Source organism: Ptychodera flava, chromosome 9 (genome assembly GCF_041260155.1).
Source record: "Ptychodera flava strain L36383 chromosome 9, AS_Pfla_20210202, whole genome shotgun sequence".
NCBI lineage: Eukaryota > Metazoa > Hemichordata > Enteropneusta > Ptychoderidae > Ptychodera > Ptychodera flava.
In genome coordinates, this window is record NC_091936.1 from 15239271 (window position 1) to 15254048 (window position 14778).

Sequence of the window (14778 nt, forward strand, 5' to 3'; positions counted from 1 at the left end):
AGCGCTCAGCTAAGGTCAAATTTCGGAAGTTGTGCGCGCGCAGAGGAAGGGAATTTCTAATTGCATACATTTACGGCCCCGGCCGAGGATCACATTTCAAACATCAACTCTGGTACACTGAGACATGCAACTACTGCCACCATTCCACGTAAAGCGACAGGGTCCCAACTACTTGATCAGAGCGTGTGAGGTCCCCGACTTTCATTTAATCATTGTCTGATACTGGGAATTATGTGCATAATGAATACAAAACAACAATGACATTGAAATACTGACAGTAACATCCGAGCTCTGTAAGTACTATGTAAAGGCAAGGGGCACATGTATGCAAGCTAGATCACAGGGAAGCCGGGATAAAAAAGCAAACAAGAACACAAACCGAAACGAAATAAAATAGCAAACAAACAAAAAACAAATGAATAAACAACCAACCAATCAAACAAAACAAACAAATAAGTAATAAATAATTAATCGGAAACAACCTACAAAAACCCAACTAAATAAATAGACATAAAAGAAAACGAGCAGACACTGTCACTGGTATCCGTAGACGTTCTTTCAACTTTGTGTTTCAATTGAAGTAAAAACAGAATTCATCCGTCTTTACTATTCACTTATTGTTAAACTTTCATATAAGCATTTTCCTAAAATGTGTATATGACTATTGTCAAGAAGTAAAAGTAGAACAGCTTCACTGTAATGAGTCAGACTCAAAGCTTCATCTGGTGTATTTGTCTCCAGTCCTCCCCAAATGAATTCAAATGTAGTGTGCTTGCGTATCAGTTTAGCCTGAGGGCTCTCAATGAGACGCTATGATTTGCTTTTGTAGATTTGCAAATTCTGAATCAAGAGTTCTAAAACACTGTTTATGGCTTCATCCTATGGCATATTTTTATTGTAGGAAAACATGTTTACGCAAATGATATTTCAATAACGGAATTGAAAAAGATATTTTTGTGATTTTTCTGGTATATTAAAATCATATTAAAGTTTACCCAAGTCGCCTGTGTGTAGACACGCTTTTAAGGCCCCTGATTAGAAGATCACGGGCACCATTTTTTCAATAAGGTACAGAGGCCTTTGCCGTGTACCTAACCACATGCCACTATCAATATACCCCCCCCCCCTCCCCCGCTTTTTCCCCATTTCCATACGTACTCGGAATGCGCGACGTGATAAAAAGGAGTGCGCGTTCGGTATGTGTACGTGCTATGGGGCTGATTTATCAGGTGCAGCCGACTGGTAAATTCAGTCATTTTTACAAAATCATCACAAAATATGTTTCTTAAGCTGATATACTGATTTTACATATTCTTGACCTTCACCTTATAATTTGGATAGGAGGGTAAAGCTGTTCGTAACTGCTCTTCTACTGAATTATATAATGCCGTTGCCCTCCCGTAAGCTTATCTATGATCTACCCGCTCGCCGCCCACAACAGTTCAAGCTCCCCCCTGCCCTCTCCCACCACTGACACTACTTAATCTTCCTTAAAGTTTTATCAACCACTGCATTTCGTTCCTTCGGCCTATACCAATTTTCCGGTACTTACTGATAGGAATTTTCTCCCCGCCAACTGTAAAAACTGGAATCCCCTCGCCTTAGTAAAAACTGCATTTTCTCCCCGCCCCCTGATTTTTTTTAATTTAACCGCCCGCTGAGAAACTGTGCACGAACACTTTTTGCAGTCTTGTTGGCGGCACCTGATCTACGATTGTATTTATGCTTGAACTATTTCGTACATACCCATACTAATGCATGGACTATAGCGTCTCAACCCTAGCGAAATAGGGATGGTGGGCATTGAGAGGATTGGGAGGAGGCGAAATTGCGCCTCCAACGTTCAGTTGTGGCTTCGTCTAAAACACCTCCTATATCATGCAGTGATGCACGTGGTCTTTCGTATCGTAGCTACTGTCGTTTACAGCGAGTATACCATAATCGTGATTTAACTGTCGAATATATGTTTATTTTAAACACACGTGGAATAATAGCTGGGTCACGATGGTGACATGGTACGCAACCATAAGCAAACTGAGTGTGTGATAAGTGATATAGTATTTGATCGATCCACTTCATTGTTCAACGATGCCCGTGGTTGAACATGGCATGAGATGGTGTTACCACCAGAACTTTCATCTTTATCGCTTTTCCTGTCACGGCACCAGATTTGCTTCGTTTTCAAGGAAAACATTGCATAGTGCACTCTGAAGCCAAATTTGGGGTTTTGGATCTGCAGGCAAGTTGGTATGGTGCAGAATCTTTCGTGAAAAATGTAGAGATTAATTTGTGAAAGTAAAATCCGTCGGAATTCACTCTAGCAAAACAGAACAAAGTAAAATAGGGTCCAGATGAAATAGTGGGAGATGTGATTCGTAAAAGTTTGAAATAAGCTTAATGCTTAATCTACTTTTAAGGATATACTCATAAAAGGTGCCTCTCCCTTACTTATTATCGCTTGACTAATATACAGGGATCCGAGTGAGAATATTGCTGACAGTAGGAAACCTCTGACGGCTGGAAAAAGAGTGAAATTCTTGGCGAACAAGTTTGCCTGTCATGCCAAATCCGAAATATTATTTTTCAAAACGTCTGAACGAGAAAAATATAAATTGCCGTCGTTATTCCGGCAACCCCATCCCCAATATTCTAATAATGTGCCCGGGGAAGAGCATAGCGAATACAGTGTATTCACCGCAGAATGATATGCCGTACGCGCCCATTATCAAGACAGTACCTAAAATTCGATTGACAATGTTCGCACTGCGCAAACACAAATTACTAATTAGTAATTGTATACGGACACTCCCGTGATAAGGACAAGCAAAATAACAGAAAAGTCTATCAAAATTAACGAAAGGGAAGTTTAAATGCCCAAAGCAGCTCAAAATTAATTTCGAGAAACTCATAATGATTCAATCACACCCTTGAAAAGGCAGACCGCTTTTGTTCAGGGAATAACGAGGATTGATCCCTATGTGCTTCGCGTTTTTATGCATTTCTGATTATACCAATGTCTCTTTGTTTGGCCCTCTTTCAAATCTGTAATGATGTTTCGATTGTTGAGTGAGAGTGGGTTTTCAATATCAAACTATTGAATGCTCGCTGCGTTGAGACTGGCGATTGAGAGTTGCCCGTCCACCTGACAGCTGCATGTCAGCGCAAATCAATATTAGAGTTGAGTGGTGCTGATTCGCATTGGATTTCAATAGCCGCGGCGGCGGGAGAATTCCGACTCGGAGAAGGAAAATGACTGCAAATTAGGTACAGACCGGTCAAATTTAGAAAGTTTGCACAAAACGTCGGGGTTCGTCTATTCTTCTATGACGACAAGATACTCGGTCGCGGCATTCAGGCTTCATGGTGCGTACGTGAGGGAACGCTGGCTTAAAAATAGGAAGAGCGGTATATCGTTATGCGAAAGTCGACTGCAGTGCGTGGCAGAACTCCAAGTATCGACTCGTTGCCCGGGCAACTACAGGAATGAAAACTTTACTCAGAAACCTCCTCTGCCGTTTCGAGGTTAAGTCCTTGTTTATATCATATATCACCATACACTCCTCCACTAATCCCAGGACAGACTCCCTCCTCCCTGGAAAGGACTGGAACAAATAATCAAGCATATACTTTCGCAGATCCGGTGTCAAGACGGATCGATCATTCTGCTTGGGAAATCGTCAGCTAAGCCCAGCTCTCCTCTGTTCAGCAAAGGCTCATACGGCTGGCCCGTGTTCTTGTTCTTATTTCTCTCCGTCGATCTCTCGGCATTGCCAAGTGGCCAGTGCAGTGGGATATTTTATGAAAGTACCTTATACGCAAACAATTTCTTTTATTGGTAAGATTTCGTTCTAGAAGTACACGATGATATAGCAACAACGGGTAATGATACTTCTAGGCGCATTCCATCACTGACTACTAGTTCCTGTAACTCGGATCCAAGATGGCTTCGCTGGTGAAGAAGTGTGCGCGCGTCGTTGCGACTCTTCTCTGCGGCATCCAAGCGGAGATATGCCTGCTGCTGTCGTTAATGCTGCCAGGGGATGCTTTAACTTCTACCAGTACGTCTTCGCAATCAGGTAGGGATCGCCACCCTCAATGAACTCTTACAGCGTTAAAAACTTTTTAAAACGACATTGGAGGTGAAATGCGATACCATTTGATGAACTATAAACATGTGATTAAGATAGTGGCTGGAGGTCAGCTAAGTGCACCAACGGTCTGGTCTTAACCGGAAACCCGACACATCTACGATATCGTTAATGAAATTTTAATGTTCAATCATTTTAAGCTATAATCTACTTTATAGTCGTTTGGGAATACGATTCAAATTTTAGGGGGTCACCTTGAAAACTGGCAAATCCTAAGCGGGAAAAAAGTAACTGGAAGTCTTTAGTACATGTCAATATATGAAAACACAGGCGTGCTGGTTTCTGGGTAGTTGTCTATAAGTGTAGTTTATTCTACGTTTCGCGTTCTCTTCCGTAGGTGATTAGGCTACGGAAGAGACGTCGAAACGTAGAATAAACTACACTTATAGAAACTACCCAGAAAACAGCACGCCTGTGATGAAAAACCTCCATCTGGCCTCTGTGAAGACCGTTACTTGATATCTGATACCGAAACATGTAGTCATGCATATGGCGAGTGGTAGTCTGCGGAAAGATTTCCATTCTGTGCACATGATATAAATGATGACTGAAAAATGGACAATCTTTCATTCTCTTTTCTTTCTGTCGCCCGCAACTTGAAAGGCTTTGCCACCACTAGCAAGAGATCGCTAAATTTATAGAGTCTACATGGTCTTTAAAAATCTAAAAAGCTCGAAATGATTCAAGGCAATTCTTCGGAGTTTATGCATTTGAAAGTTTAGATGAACTGCAATAGTATTGTTGTTAAACTGGGAAAAAATGATTTCCCTCTTCAAAGACTTTTACACGTCGACTTTGCATTCTTACTGAATAGCCAGACACCCTTTGGGGAAAACAACATGAACGTGGCACTGGTATATAGTGCGTAAACAAATCAGAAGACACAGTCGTGTTGGCCACATTAAAACGGGAAAATTGTTACCGAAAGTAGGAATTTCAAGATTTGTTCGAGCAAGCACTTGGAACTCCAAATGAAATGATGAATTGGGTCGGTCGGACATGCCAAACTTTCTGCTTCTGCTTTACTGCAGGAAAAAATAGTTTTCAAATTGGATCCTTGCATGGATCTTCTTTTACGTCCACGATCCTAGCGAACCGTGGGGAAGATTTACTACTAATATTAGATAATTTAATGTGTTTTTTTTCTGTTTGTCTCTCCTTGAAATATCAAGCGAACGCTACAGGGGTGACGACCGACGAAATAGCGTACGCCATCAACGTCACGGTGACGTCACTCTCTGCCAACTTTACCGATTCGCTGCAGGGTGGAAACGGAGACGAGGGTCTGCGACCCGTTGACATAGTAACCATCGTTGTGTGTGTGGCAGTCTTCGGATTTGTGTTCTTCTTCATCGTCGGAGTTTTGGCGTACCTGAGGTATCGCATCGGGAAAGCACGAAGGGTCAGTTCGGCGTCAACGGCGTCGTCGCACCACGGCCACCATCACCATGAACACAGGACCTGAATTCATACTGGAAATGTTAGAATTATTTTGCTAAACTACACTTAGCGATTTTTATTCTGTGCATGATAAAGGAGTGTTCACGAACGTGGATTAAAAAAAAACTTTGAACTTCTCCAAATTTTGCAATTAGTCCAGTCTGAACAAACCTTCATTACGTTATCAAGACTTGTGCTCAAGATCCAAAGTAGCAGCATGCATTCGTTCAGACTTCACTCGGATCGGAAAAGGGACCAATTTTATTAGTTTTTCTTGATCCTTTGCTCATTTTGTTAAAGATTGTGCAATATCGGTTCCAGCACTGTAATGCAATTTTCAAAAGTTGTTTTCTCGTATTATCTGCCCCGGACGTTCCTTGCCAATAAAGCACATTTACAAATAACGAGCTCAAAAAATGACGATTTTGGCATAAGAGAAGTTATTCTGTCTGTACAGTATTTTGCCGAATCAGCGTGGAATTATACTAGTATTAATTTACGCTTTGAGTGTCGTTTTGCTCATAAAGGCACGGTCCCTCATGGAGGGACCGTGATAAAGGGTAGTCATTAGGTCGGTGGACGCATTGTGTACCGAGTGTTCATGCTAGCCGTCAGCATTGATGAATTTGCCAGGAGCAACCGTTAACCTTGGCACGAAATGAGATCGATGAGGCGCTCTTTCCGTCGGGTTGTGACGAGTTCGATTGATCGATGACAGGTCAAGTACACATGGCTTTTCCCTAGTACCCTTAGGGGTTAAGGGGGACACAATTTGGCTTCTGAGAAGAATAGGTCAGCAAAGCGTCCTCTTCTTGTTAGGAATAATTCGATGTCTATATTGAACAGAGTTTGTTGATTGGACACGTTTAATAAGGTTAGGATGTAACTGTAAGGATCTGCAAACATTCATGTTGGTTTTTTTTGCGTTTTGTTGTATGTAGTATCCGATTGTTTTGCTTTGTTCGTTAGGATAAATAAATTGGTAAACAAATAACCACTGTGCATGGCTTGAATATTCTGGGTCAAAGTTAAGTTTCTTTCAACCCTGAAGGGTAGTATGAAAATCGATTTGAATACACTTTGCCATCGATTTCTTTATCGACGTTCCATCTGTAAACGTACTCATAGCTTTTGACATCCATGAATTTGTACTTTGGTTTCAATGAAGTGAAATTTACACATTTGAATGAAGGAATTATATTTAATGTTTCCAAGGTACATTTTTTCGCATATTTTCGACTGTAAGTAGACTATAGATCATGTAAGTATATATTACGCATGCGAACATGCTGGACATGCCGTTGAGTGGGCCTGTCAAGTGTAATCTGTACCTATTCAGTAGTTTTCAAAGTATTCCAGAGTGCTTTCATGATATTATTAGATATTATAGACTATAGTCTATAGAAGCTATTGGGATGGTTATCCGTCCGGCGTCAGTCTGTATGTATGTAAATATGTATGAATGTCCGTTTGTGAGGCGTCCGTCTACTCAAATATCTTGAGAACCGCAGTACTTACTGATTTGATATTTGTTGTGTAGATGAAAAATATGATTTTGAGAAATTGTTCTTTTTTAATTTTTTAATATTGTTGAAAATATGCAAATTAGCGTCAAAAAGGCGTTTTTGATAAAAAAAATCTTCTTTTTCATAACCGCTGGTCATACAGCTTTGTTATTTGGTATACAGGTCCCTAGGGATAACCAAACTTCGATTTGTTCAAATTGTGATGAAATTTGCAAAGCTGTATTTTTAAGGAATTTTTTGTCATTTTTGGTCAAAACTTTATTTCATCAAAACCGCTTGTCTGACAGCTTTGGTATTTGGTATACAGGTTCCTACAGATGAACTAAATATAATATATTGAATATATGACGAAATCTGCAATTTTGTATTTTTGGTGCAATTTTTGCCATTTTTGGTCAAATAATGTGTTTCTCAAAAACTGCTTGTCTTATGCCTTTGATATTTGGTATACAGGTTCCCAGGAGTTGTCTTAGTGTGATATAATGAAATTTGACGATATCTTCTATTTTTGTATTTTTGGGTCAATTTTTGCCATTTTTGGTCAAAATATTTGTTTCTCAAAAGTTACTCATGTGATAGCTTTGATATTTGGTATACGGGTTCCTAGGTTTTATCTTGATGTAATATATTGAAATTATGATGAAATCATCAATTTCGTATTTTGCAGCTAATTTTGCCACTTTTGTTCAGGCCATCCTGAAATGACCTATCAAAGATATCCACCTTCTTCATCAATACATGTGTCATAAAAAGTTATTCTCTACATAACACAGCAGAACGCTGTCAACTGTTGAGTCGCTTGTTTTTTCAAAACCGCTGGTCAGACAGCTTTAATATTTGGTTTACAGGTCCCTAGGATGACTTTAGTGAGATAATTTCATACAGTCAGGAAATACTTAATTTTGTATCCATGTCTATTGTAGTTTCAGGGACTTTGGCCCTATGTTTAATATATTTTTCCACAGACTATATTACTGGGCGTGTGCTGTTGTTTAAAAATAAAAAAAAGTTTTTTTCTGTTTATGCAGATATTCTTTTTACATCATGATGTACACTTAAGTTGTCAGTTATTTTTTTTTACATCAACTGTTGCATTGATTGACATTATTTGCCTCATATCACAAATGATGGCATGTGTGTGGTGCAGAAAGAGAGAGAGAGAGAGAGAGAGAGAGAGAGAGAGAGAGAGAGAGAGAGCTACAGGCCTGAAGTGAATACATAAATCACTAAAAAGAAATTTTATTTCACAGTAATTTTCCATGGAAATTTCACACAGTGGTTGTGAATTGCAGTGACATGATCAGCGTGAGAAACAAACACAAAAGAATAGATTTGAGACCAATGGACTGGGAAGGATAGAAACTTATGGTTTGACACACAAGCTACTGTGACTGGCATGACCTGATTTGACTCTTGTTGCACTGAAAAAAAGTATGAGGCTTGCTTTTCAATAAATGCCCTTGCACAAAATAAAATATAAAGAAAGTTCTGGGAGAAACTTTGTAATTGTACAAAAAAAAGAGAAGATGGGGGAAAAATAACATCCCGGTTATTTTATGATGGCATCAGTTTTGATCAAAAGTATAGACAGTCAAAGTTTTTTAGGTTGTGTCTCTGCAACAAAGTTATGGTCAGCTACATGTAGATCCATTCTGTAATATTTCCATGTACTGAGGTTTAAGCTGGTTCCAGCTGTATTTCTCGATGTCAATCTGGAAACAGATCAAAGAAGAATATGTTTAAGTCACGGCATACATCACATCGTTCCATTTGAATGTTTTCATTAGCCATTATAGACTATAGTCTATAGAAGCTATTTGGATGGGTATCTGTCCAGCGTCCGGCGTCAGTCTGTATGTATGTATCTATGTCAGTATGTCCATTTGTGAGGCGTCCGTCCACTCAAATATCTTGAGACCGCAGTACTTATACTGATTTGATATTTGTTGTGTAGATGCAAAATAAGATTATGAGAAACATTTTTTAAAAATTTTTTGATATTGTTGAAAATATGCAAATTAGCGCCAAAAAAGGCGTTTTTGGTAAAACATCTTCTTCTTCATAACTGCTGGTCAGACAGCTTTGATATTTGGTATACATGTCCCTATAGATAACCCAACTTGGATTGTTCAAATTGTGATGAAATGTACAAATCTGTATTTTTAAGGAATTTTTTTGTCATTCTTGGTCAAAACTTATTTCATCAAAATCGTTCGTCTTACAGCTTTGAATTTTGGTATACAGGTTTCTACAGATGAACTAAATATGATATATTGAATATATGATAAAATCTGCAATTTTGTATTTTGGTGCAATTTTTGCCATTTTTGGTCAAAAAATGTGTTTCTCAAAAACTACTCGTTTGATGCCTTTGATATTTGGTATACAGGTTCCTAGGGGTTGTCTTAGTGTGATATATTGAAATTTGATGAAATCTTCTATTTTTGTATTTTTGGGTCAATTTTTGCTGTTTTTGGTCAAAATATTTGTTTCTCAAAAGTTACTCATGTGATAGCTGTTCCTAGGCTTTATCTTAATGTAATATATTGAAATTATGATGAAATCATCAATTTTGTATTTTTGCAGCTAATTTTGCCCTTTTGGTCAGGCCATCCTGAAATGAGTTATCAAAGATATCAACTTTCTTCATCAGTACATGTGTCACTAAAAGTTATTCTCTACATAACACAGCGGGGCTCTGTTGACTGTTAGGTCCTTTGTTTTTTGGTCAGACAGCATTAATATTTAGTTAACAGGTCCCTAGTATGACCTTAGTGAGATAATTTCATACAGTCAGGAAATACTTAATTTTGTATCCATGTCTATAGTAGCTTCAGGGACATTGGCCCTATGTTTAATAATTGCACAGTCCCAAAGAGATTTTAAAATCTACAAAATTTTTCAACCTTGTAAAGACTGTTGACTCTCACCTTCAGGGACTTCTTCTGCACGAGGTGAGGATGCCGACAAAATTCGCGCAATCTCTTGAACAGCTGTTGTGGAGTGCGATACAGACACTCATCTGAAGGAAAAGGAGCAGATGTGACCAATCACGGCAAATGTCAAAACTGCTACAGAGATATGCAAAGCATTCTCTTATCATTATGCGTCTCATCATAACGACAATCGGTATGTATGTTTCAGTGAGGCATGGAATGAATACCAATACAAGTAGACACTTCTGCACAGTGAAGTGTTATCTGCAAAACCTGACAACAATATTGCATAAATTGTACATACAGTTGGAGTATATTATATATGCTACTGGAGTACATATTATATACGGTACATTTAACTCAAAACTGGAAGAAGGAATGAGACAAGAATGAATAACACCATTAGGTTTCTCAGTGATTGCAGATTTAGTCACGTTGTTGTATATCTTACAATTGGTGTATATTTTACATACAAATGAATTACATTTTACACATAATTGTCTCAAAACTTGAGTCAGCAAGACTCATTTTTGTAATGAAATTTCTTCCTATTTTGGATCAACAACAGAGATCTCTGTACATACTCTGCTGTTCTCTGCTGTACATGCTAAGCCATTTTGAGAAGAAAATGAATTTAATAAGCGACCTAACTGAGAATTGTGTCAATATCAATTTTCATATATTAATCATAAATGTTTCAATTATAATGACTCCCTTATATATGTGAGATGCAGTCGACACAGTTTGCCTTTTAAATCACTAACCTGGGATTGAAAATTTCGAATCCATTGACTAGATGTTTGTAAAAGAAACTGTTTTACAACCAAGATTACTGACCTCATGTTACTACACCACAGAGAGAAGGCCACTAACTTGACTTCAATTACAAATGTGATTACATACCTGGTAAAATTTCTGGATAGACCAACTTGTTTGGACATAAAGGATAGCACTGGCAGTGTACGGCCTCTAACCTATTTGGACAAAATTTAAGAGTAATAATATCTTAGAAAACCAGACAGAGATGGTTTAGTCGGTTAATAAAGTAAACATTTCATTTCCTTGGCATTATTGACTTACATTGAAACACCAAAGAATTCATGTTCAGCTGTGGAAACTGCAACATCTGCAGCTTTTAAAATTCTGTAGAAATCTTCCTTTGATTCCTGGTAACCCCAGTCGATGATGTAAGCCTCTAGTTTTCCCTTTGCTTCGGCGAAAATGTCTGCAATTTAAATAAAATTGAAATTTAGAAATTTTGGAATACAGATGAAAGGTCAGCAGTCAGAGGTCATATTTTGCATATCTGTTTGAGGAGATTATTTTCGGACAGCTTTCCTCATTTTCAAGGTAAGCCCCTTTGTGCTCATGAAGCAAAAGTTTCATTTCTGAATTTGACTCATTGTTTTCTGCACTGATCTACTTTTCATGGCTCTACCTTAGAACAGTTAAAAGGTATCTACTTTGGTAAAATCCTTGAATTACTCCAAAAAATCCTTGTTTCATTTTTGCAAAATCATTATTTATTGATTTTGTCAATGACGTAAACACCTTCCAAAAATCCATATTCCATACATGTGTCTAGATCTATAAAGTGTGTAAAGAGAATTCAATATCATTTTCTTATACATTAGAAAGTAACAGTAACCTAATTATGAAAAATATGGGTGAATATTAGATCAATTATTGTCAGTATTAGTCTATGATGAAAAGATTATTTACATGTGATGAAATATCCCTGAAAAATATTTACCTGGTACATCAGTGAATGTTTCTCCTAAAACAGAGAGTTTGAATTGTACTCCGCTGTCTGCTAATTTATACATGGTATCAAAGAATATCTCAGGTCCTTTGTCATGTTCCCTGTCAAAAAGAGAATGATGAAGATATGAGACTACTCTGTCCATCAGTATCTAAGGCTGTTGTATATGAAGTTATGCACCCATTTATTTTCATACAAATACAGGTTGATAGACTTCTCATCAAGTTCATTTAGTAATATGTCTGCAAAAAAAATATACTAATGAGGAATATGTTTACTTTGATGTGGGAAATATGTGAAATATTTGATTTTTTGATATTACACAACATATTCAACACCCTTGACTGGCCAATACCATAATTACAGTCTTGCTCACCACTATTACACCCTTCATGGACGACAGTGTATTGTTATTGATGTTGACAAACAGGAATCTTGCTTTGCCTGGTAAAGCATTGTTAAACTTACCATCTGTGAGCCCACACAATATGCAAAGTGTGTTCTGAGCTACTCATTCCTTCCTTCTCTCCATCAAGTTTTCTATTCTCAGACTCTGGGTTGCTTGTATGAACATCTGTGCCAATCACTGGGAATTTGATTGGAAAGTAGAGAACCTTGCATTTTGGTTGGATGTCTCTGACCAGATTTCTTGGCCTGTGGTCTGGTATTAACTTCAGAAACGTATCAATGGACTTGAGAAATGATTCCATGTTGTAGACCGAGTTAAAAAGCACAATGTCAGCCACAAGGCTGGAAGAAAAAAGCACAAATTAAAGTTTATTGAATTCTATGCCCTACAGATTTTACAACCTACAACAATTTCTGAAATTTTGTTCAAAAATGGGGATTACATCAAGAGGCTTTCAGAGAGTTTTGTTTCCATGAAGTTTTCAGAAATTTCTATTTCTTCACGCAACAATATACTACTTTATTGATTCATATGTTCATTGACATTGTTATCAAATTAAACATAATTGACAGCAACCAAAAATTTGTAATCGTCATGTTTTGTCTTCAAACGTTAATGATATTTGCCCACACAGTATGGAAAGATATAAAGAATGTGATACTAAAATGGTATAATTTCAACAAACTGTATCAACCCTTATGGGTTTTAAGATACAGATGTAGGAACACTGCTCTGGCAGTAAAATGGATGAATCATGCATTGCATTTCAGAGGAAAAAAGCACCTCATTGAAGTGTCTCAGGCACTCAAATCTGCACAATCCTTTCCTGATCTGCTGTTAGTGTAGACTTATTTTCAAGACAGTGGAGGAAAAGAATTTTTCACTGTCTGGTATTTTATAACATACAAAAATTTAATTTTCCCTATGAAGTTAACTTTGGAAGTAGCACCTGTTTGAATTTCAATATTTTAAAAGTTGTCCAAATTTTAGGTAATTCACTTTTAGAATCCAAAACATTGCACAATAATCCCTGATTTGTTTGGTTGTGAAAGAGAATAGTTAAAGGTTTCCTTGTTGAAAGTTTGAGCAAAAGTTTAAAACTTTCTGTTTCTAGGTGCATTTATATCACAAGTTTTTACAGTATAAAGATTTTCCGTCAGACTTTTGGATTTTCTGTGCAGCAATTGTTCTTTCTATCTGTGTCAAACTTGCTTACCAAGACAGGATCTGATTGTATCCATACTGGAAATCTCTCTCTTGTTGTTTTCGCACTGGATAGATGAGTTGATTTTCATGAAAATACAAAACTTTCTTCAAACCTGCAAGGTCCCTTCTAAGGGCGACAAGCTCTGCTAAGTTGAGTACAGAACTAGCAAACAGAACCCTGAAAAAGGACATACCAGTAATGGTGAAAACATTAAATTCATTAATTTCTAGACAAAGTCCCTGGGAGATTTTTATTTTTGTGAATGATTTGATTTTTCTCCTGAACTTATTTTGTCCACTATCAACCATGACACTTTGATAAGTCATTACAAGATGGTCTACATCAATGAGCAACCAAATTGTTGCTTGAAATTTATACGTATACACAAATTGCATGGTGAGAGGAATGCCAGCAGTAAACAGACACAGACATGATGTAGATTGAGAACAGCATGCAGGTCACAGGAATTCGACTCAATGTAAGCAAAACCGTCACTGATGCATCAGTGATGGTTTGCTTGCATTGAGTCGAATTCCTGTGATTGAGGTTGTCACTCACTGAAGTACATCACATCATTATGTGAGACCTTTTTTTGTTACATTTGCTCTTCATTCATGTTTATTAAAATATTCGCACTGTCAAAGCATCTTTTTTTTACATCGCACTGTCAAAGCTAGTTGACAAAGAATACAATGACTGCATCTAACTTATTCTAAGCACAGTCACTCTAAGTTACAATGCCTAATTCGAATAAACTTCTTCTATTCTGCTTTGTTTTCCTTTTTAATTTTGAAAATTACCCTCTTGCTTGTGTCAAATTGTGGCATAGCCACCCAACCGGCACCCTTCAGAATAATGTATGTATTTGATCTCAGAGAGGTAGCTTTGAACAAGGGAACGCGCGTTTACCAACCTGTAACCATGGCTACGGGGTATCGTCTGCGAGAAGTGAAGAGCTGAGGTCCTGGCTCTCCAGTGCCACTTTTTGGCTGGTAAAGTATATGTCACACACCCAAGAATTTCTCTGTTCAGTAAATCTAGTAACTGTTTGTGTGATCCACCATAGAATGGCTCGATCAGTAAAACTGTGTTACTGTTAGCTTCATCCGCCTCTATTCCTGGTATCCGTTCTGTACAGTGTGGTAGCTCCATCATTCGTTGTTTTCCAACTCATCTGGGCTGTTCACGTCGCATTACGAAAGCATAACACTTCTTTACAAACCATATTTCATGTACGCACGATAGAGGGGCCGTGATGTACGCGGGCTTCGCGATGTTCATTTGAGGCATGATTTTTTACGAGTTTTGACCCTTGACCTTTGTCAGGTGTTTATCACGTGACATAAACAT

At 37.8% G+C, this 14778-nt stretch overlaps 2 protein-coding genes across 2 annotated transcripts; one reads left to right on the forward strand and one right to left on the reverse strand.

Annotated features, from left to right (window-relative positions):
• Positions 1–3349: 3349 nt before the first annotated feature.
• On the forward strand, positions 3350–6582 carry LOC139140105 (uncharacterized). The gene is made up of 2 exons (XM_070709133.1): positions 3350–4076; positions 5321–6582. The coding sequence occupies exons 1-2, from the start codon at positions 3941–3943 to the stop codon at positions 5611–5613; spliced, it is 429 nt and encodes a 142-aa protein (XP_070565234.1). The 5' UTR covers positions 3350–3940; the 3' UTR covers positions 5614–6582.
• Positions 6583–8337: 1755 nt separating this feature from the next.
• LOC139140109 (tRNA-queuosine alpha-mannosyltransferase-like) lies at positions 8338–14749 on the reverse strand. Its single transcript, XM_070709138.1, has 8 exons — positions 14342–14749; positions 13438–13605; positions 12281–12562; positions 11804–11913; positions 11131–11275; positions 10954–11024; positions 10045–10136; positions 8338–8826 (listed from the first exon to the last, which is right to left on the reverse strand). The coding sequence occupies exons 1-8, from the start codon at positions 14581–14583 to the stop codon at positions 8746–8748; spliced, it is 1191 nt and encodes a 396-aa protein (XP_070565239.1). The 5' UTR covers positions 14584–14749; the 3' UTR covers positions 8338–8745.
• Between the last annotated feature and the right edge of the window lie 29 nt (positions 14750–14778).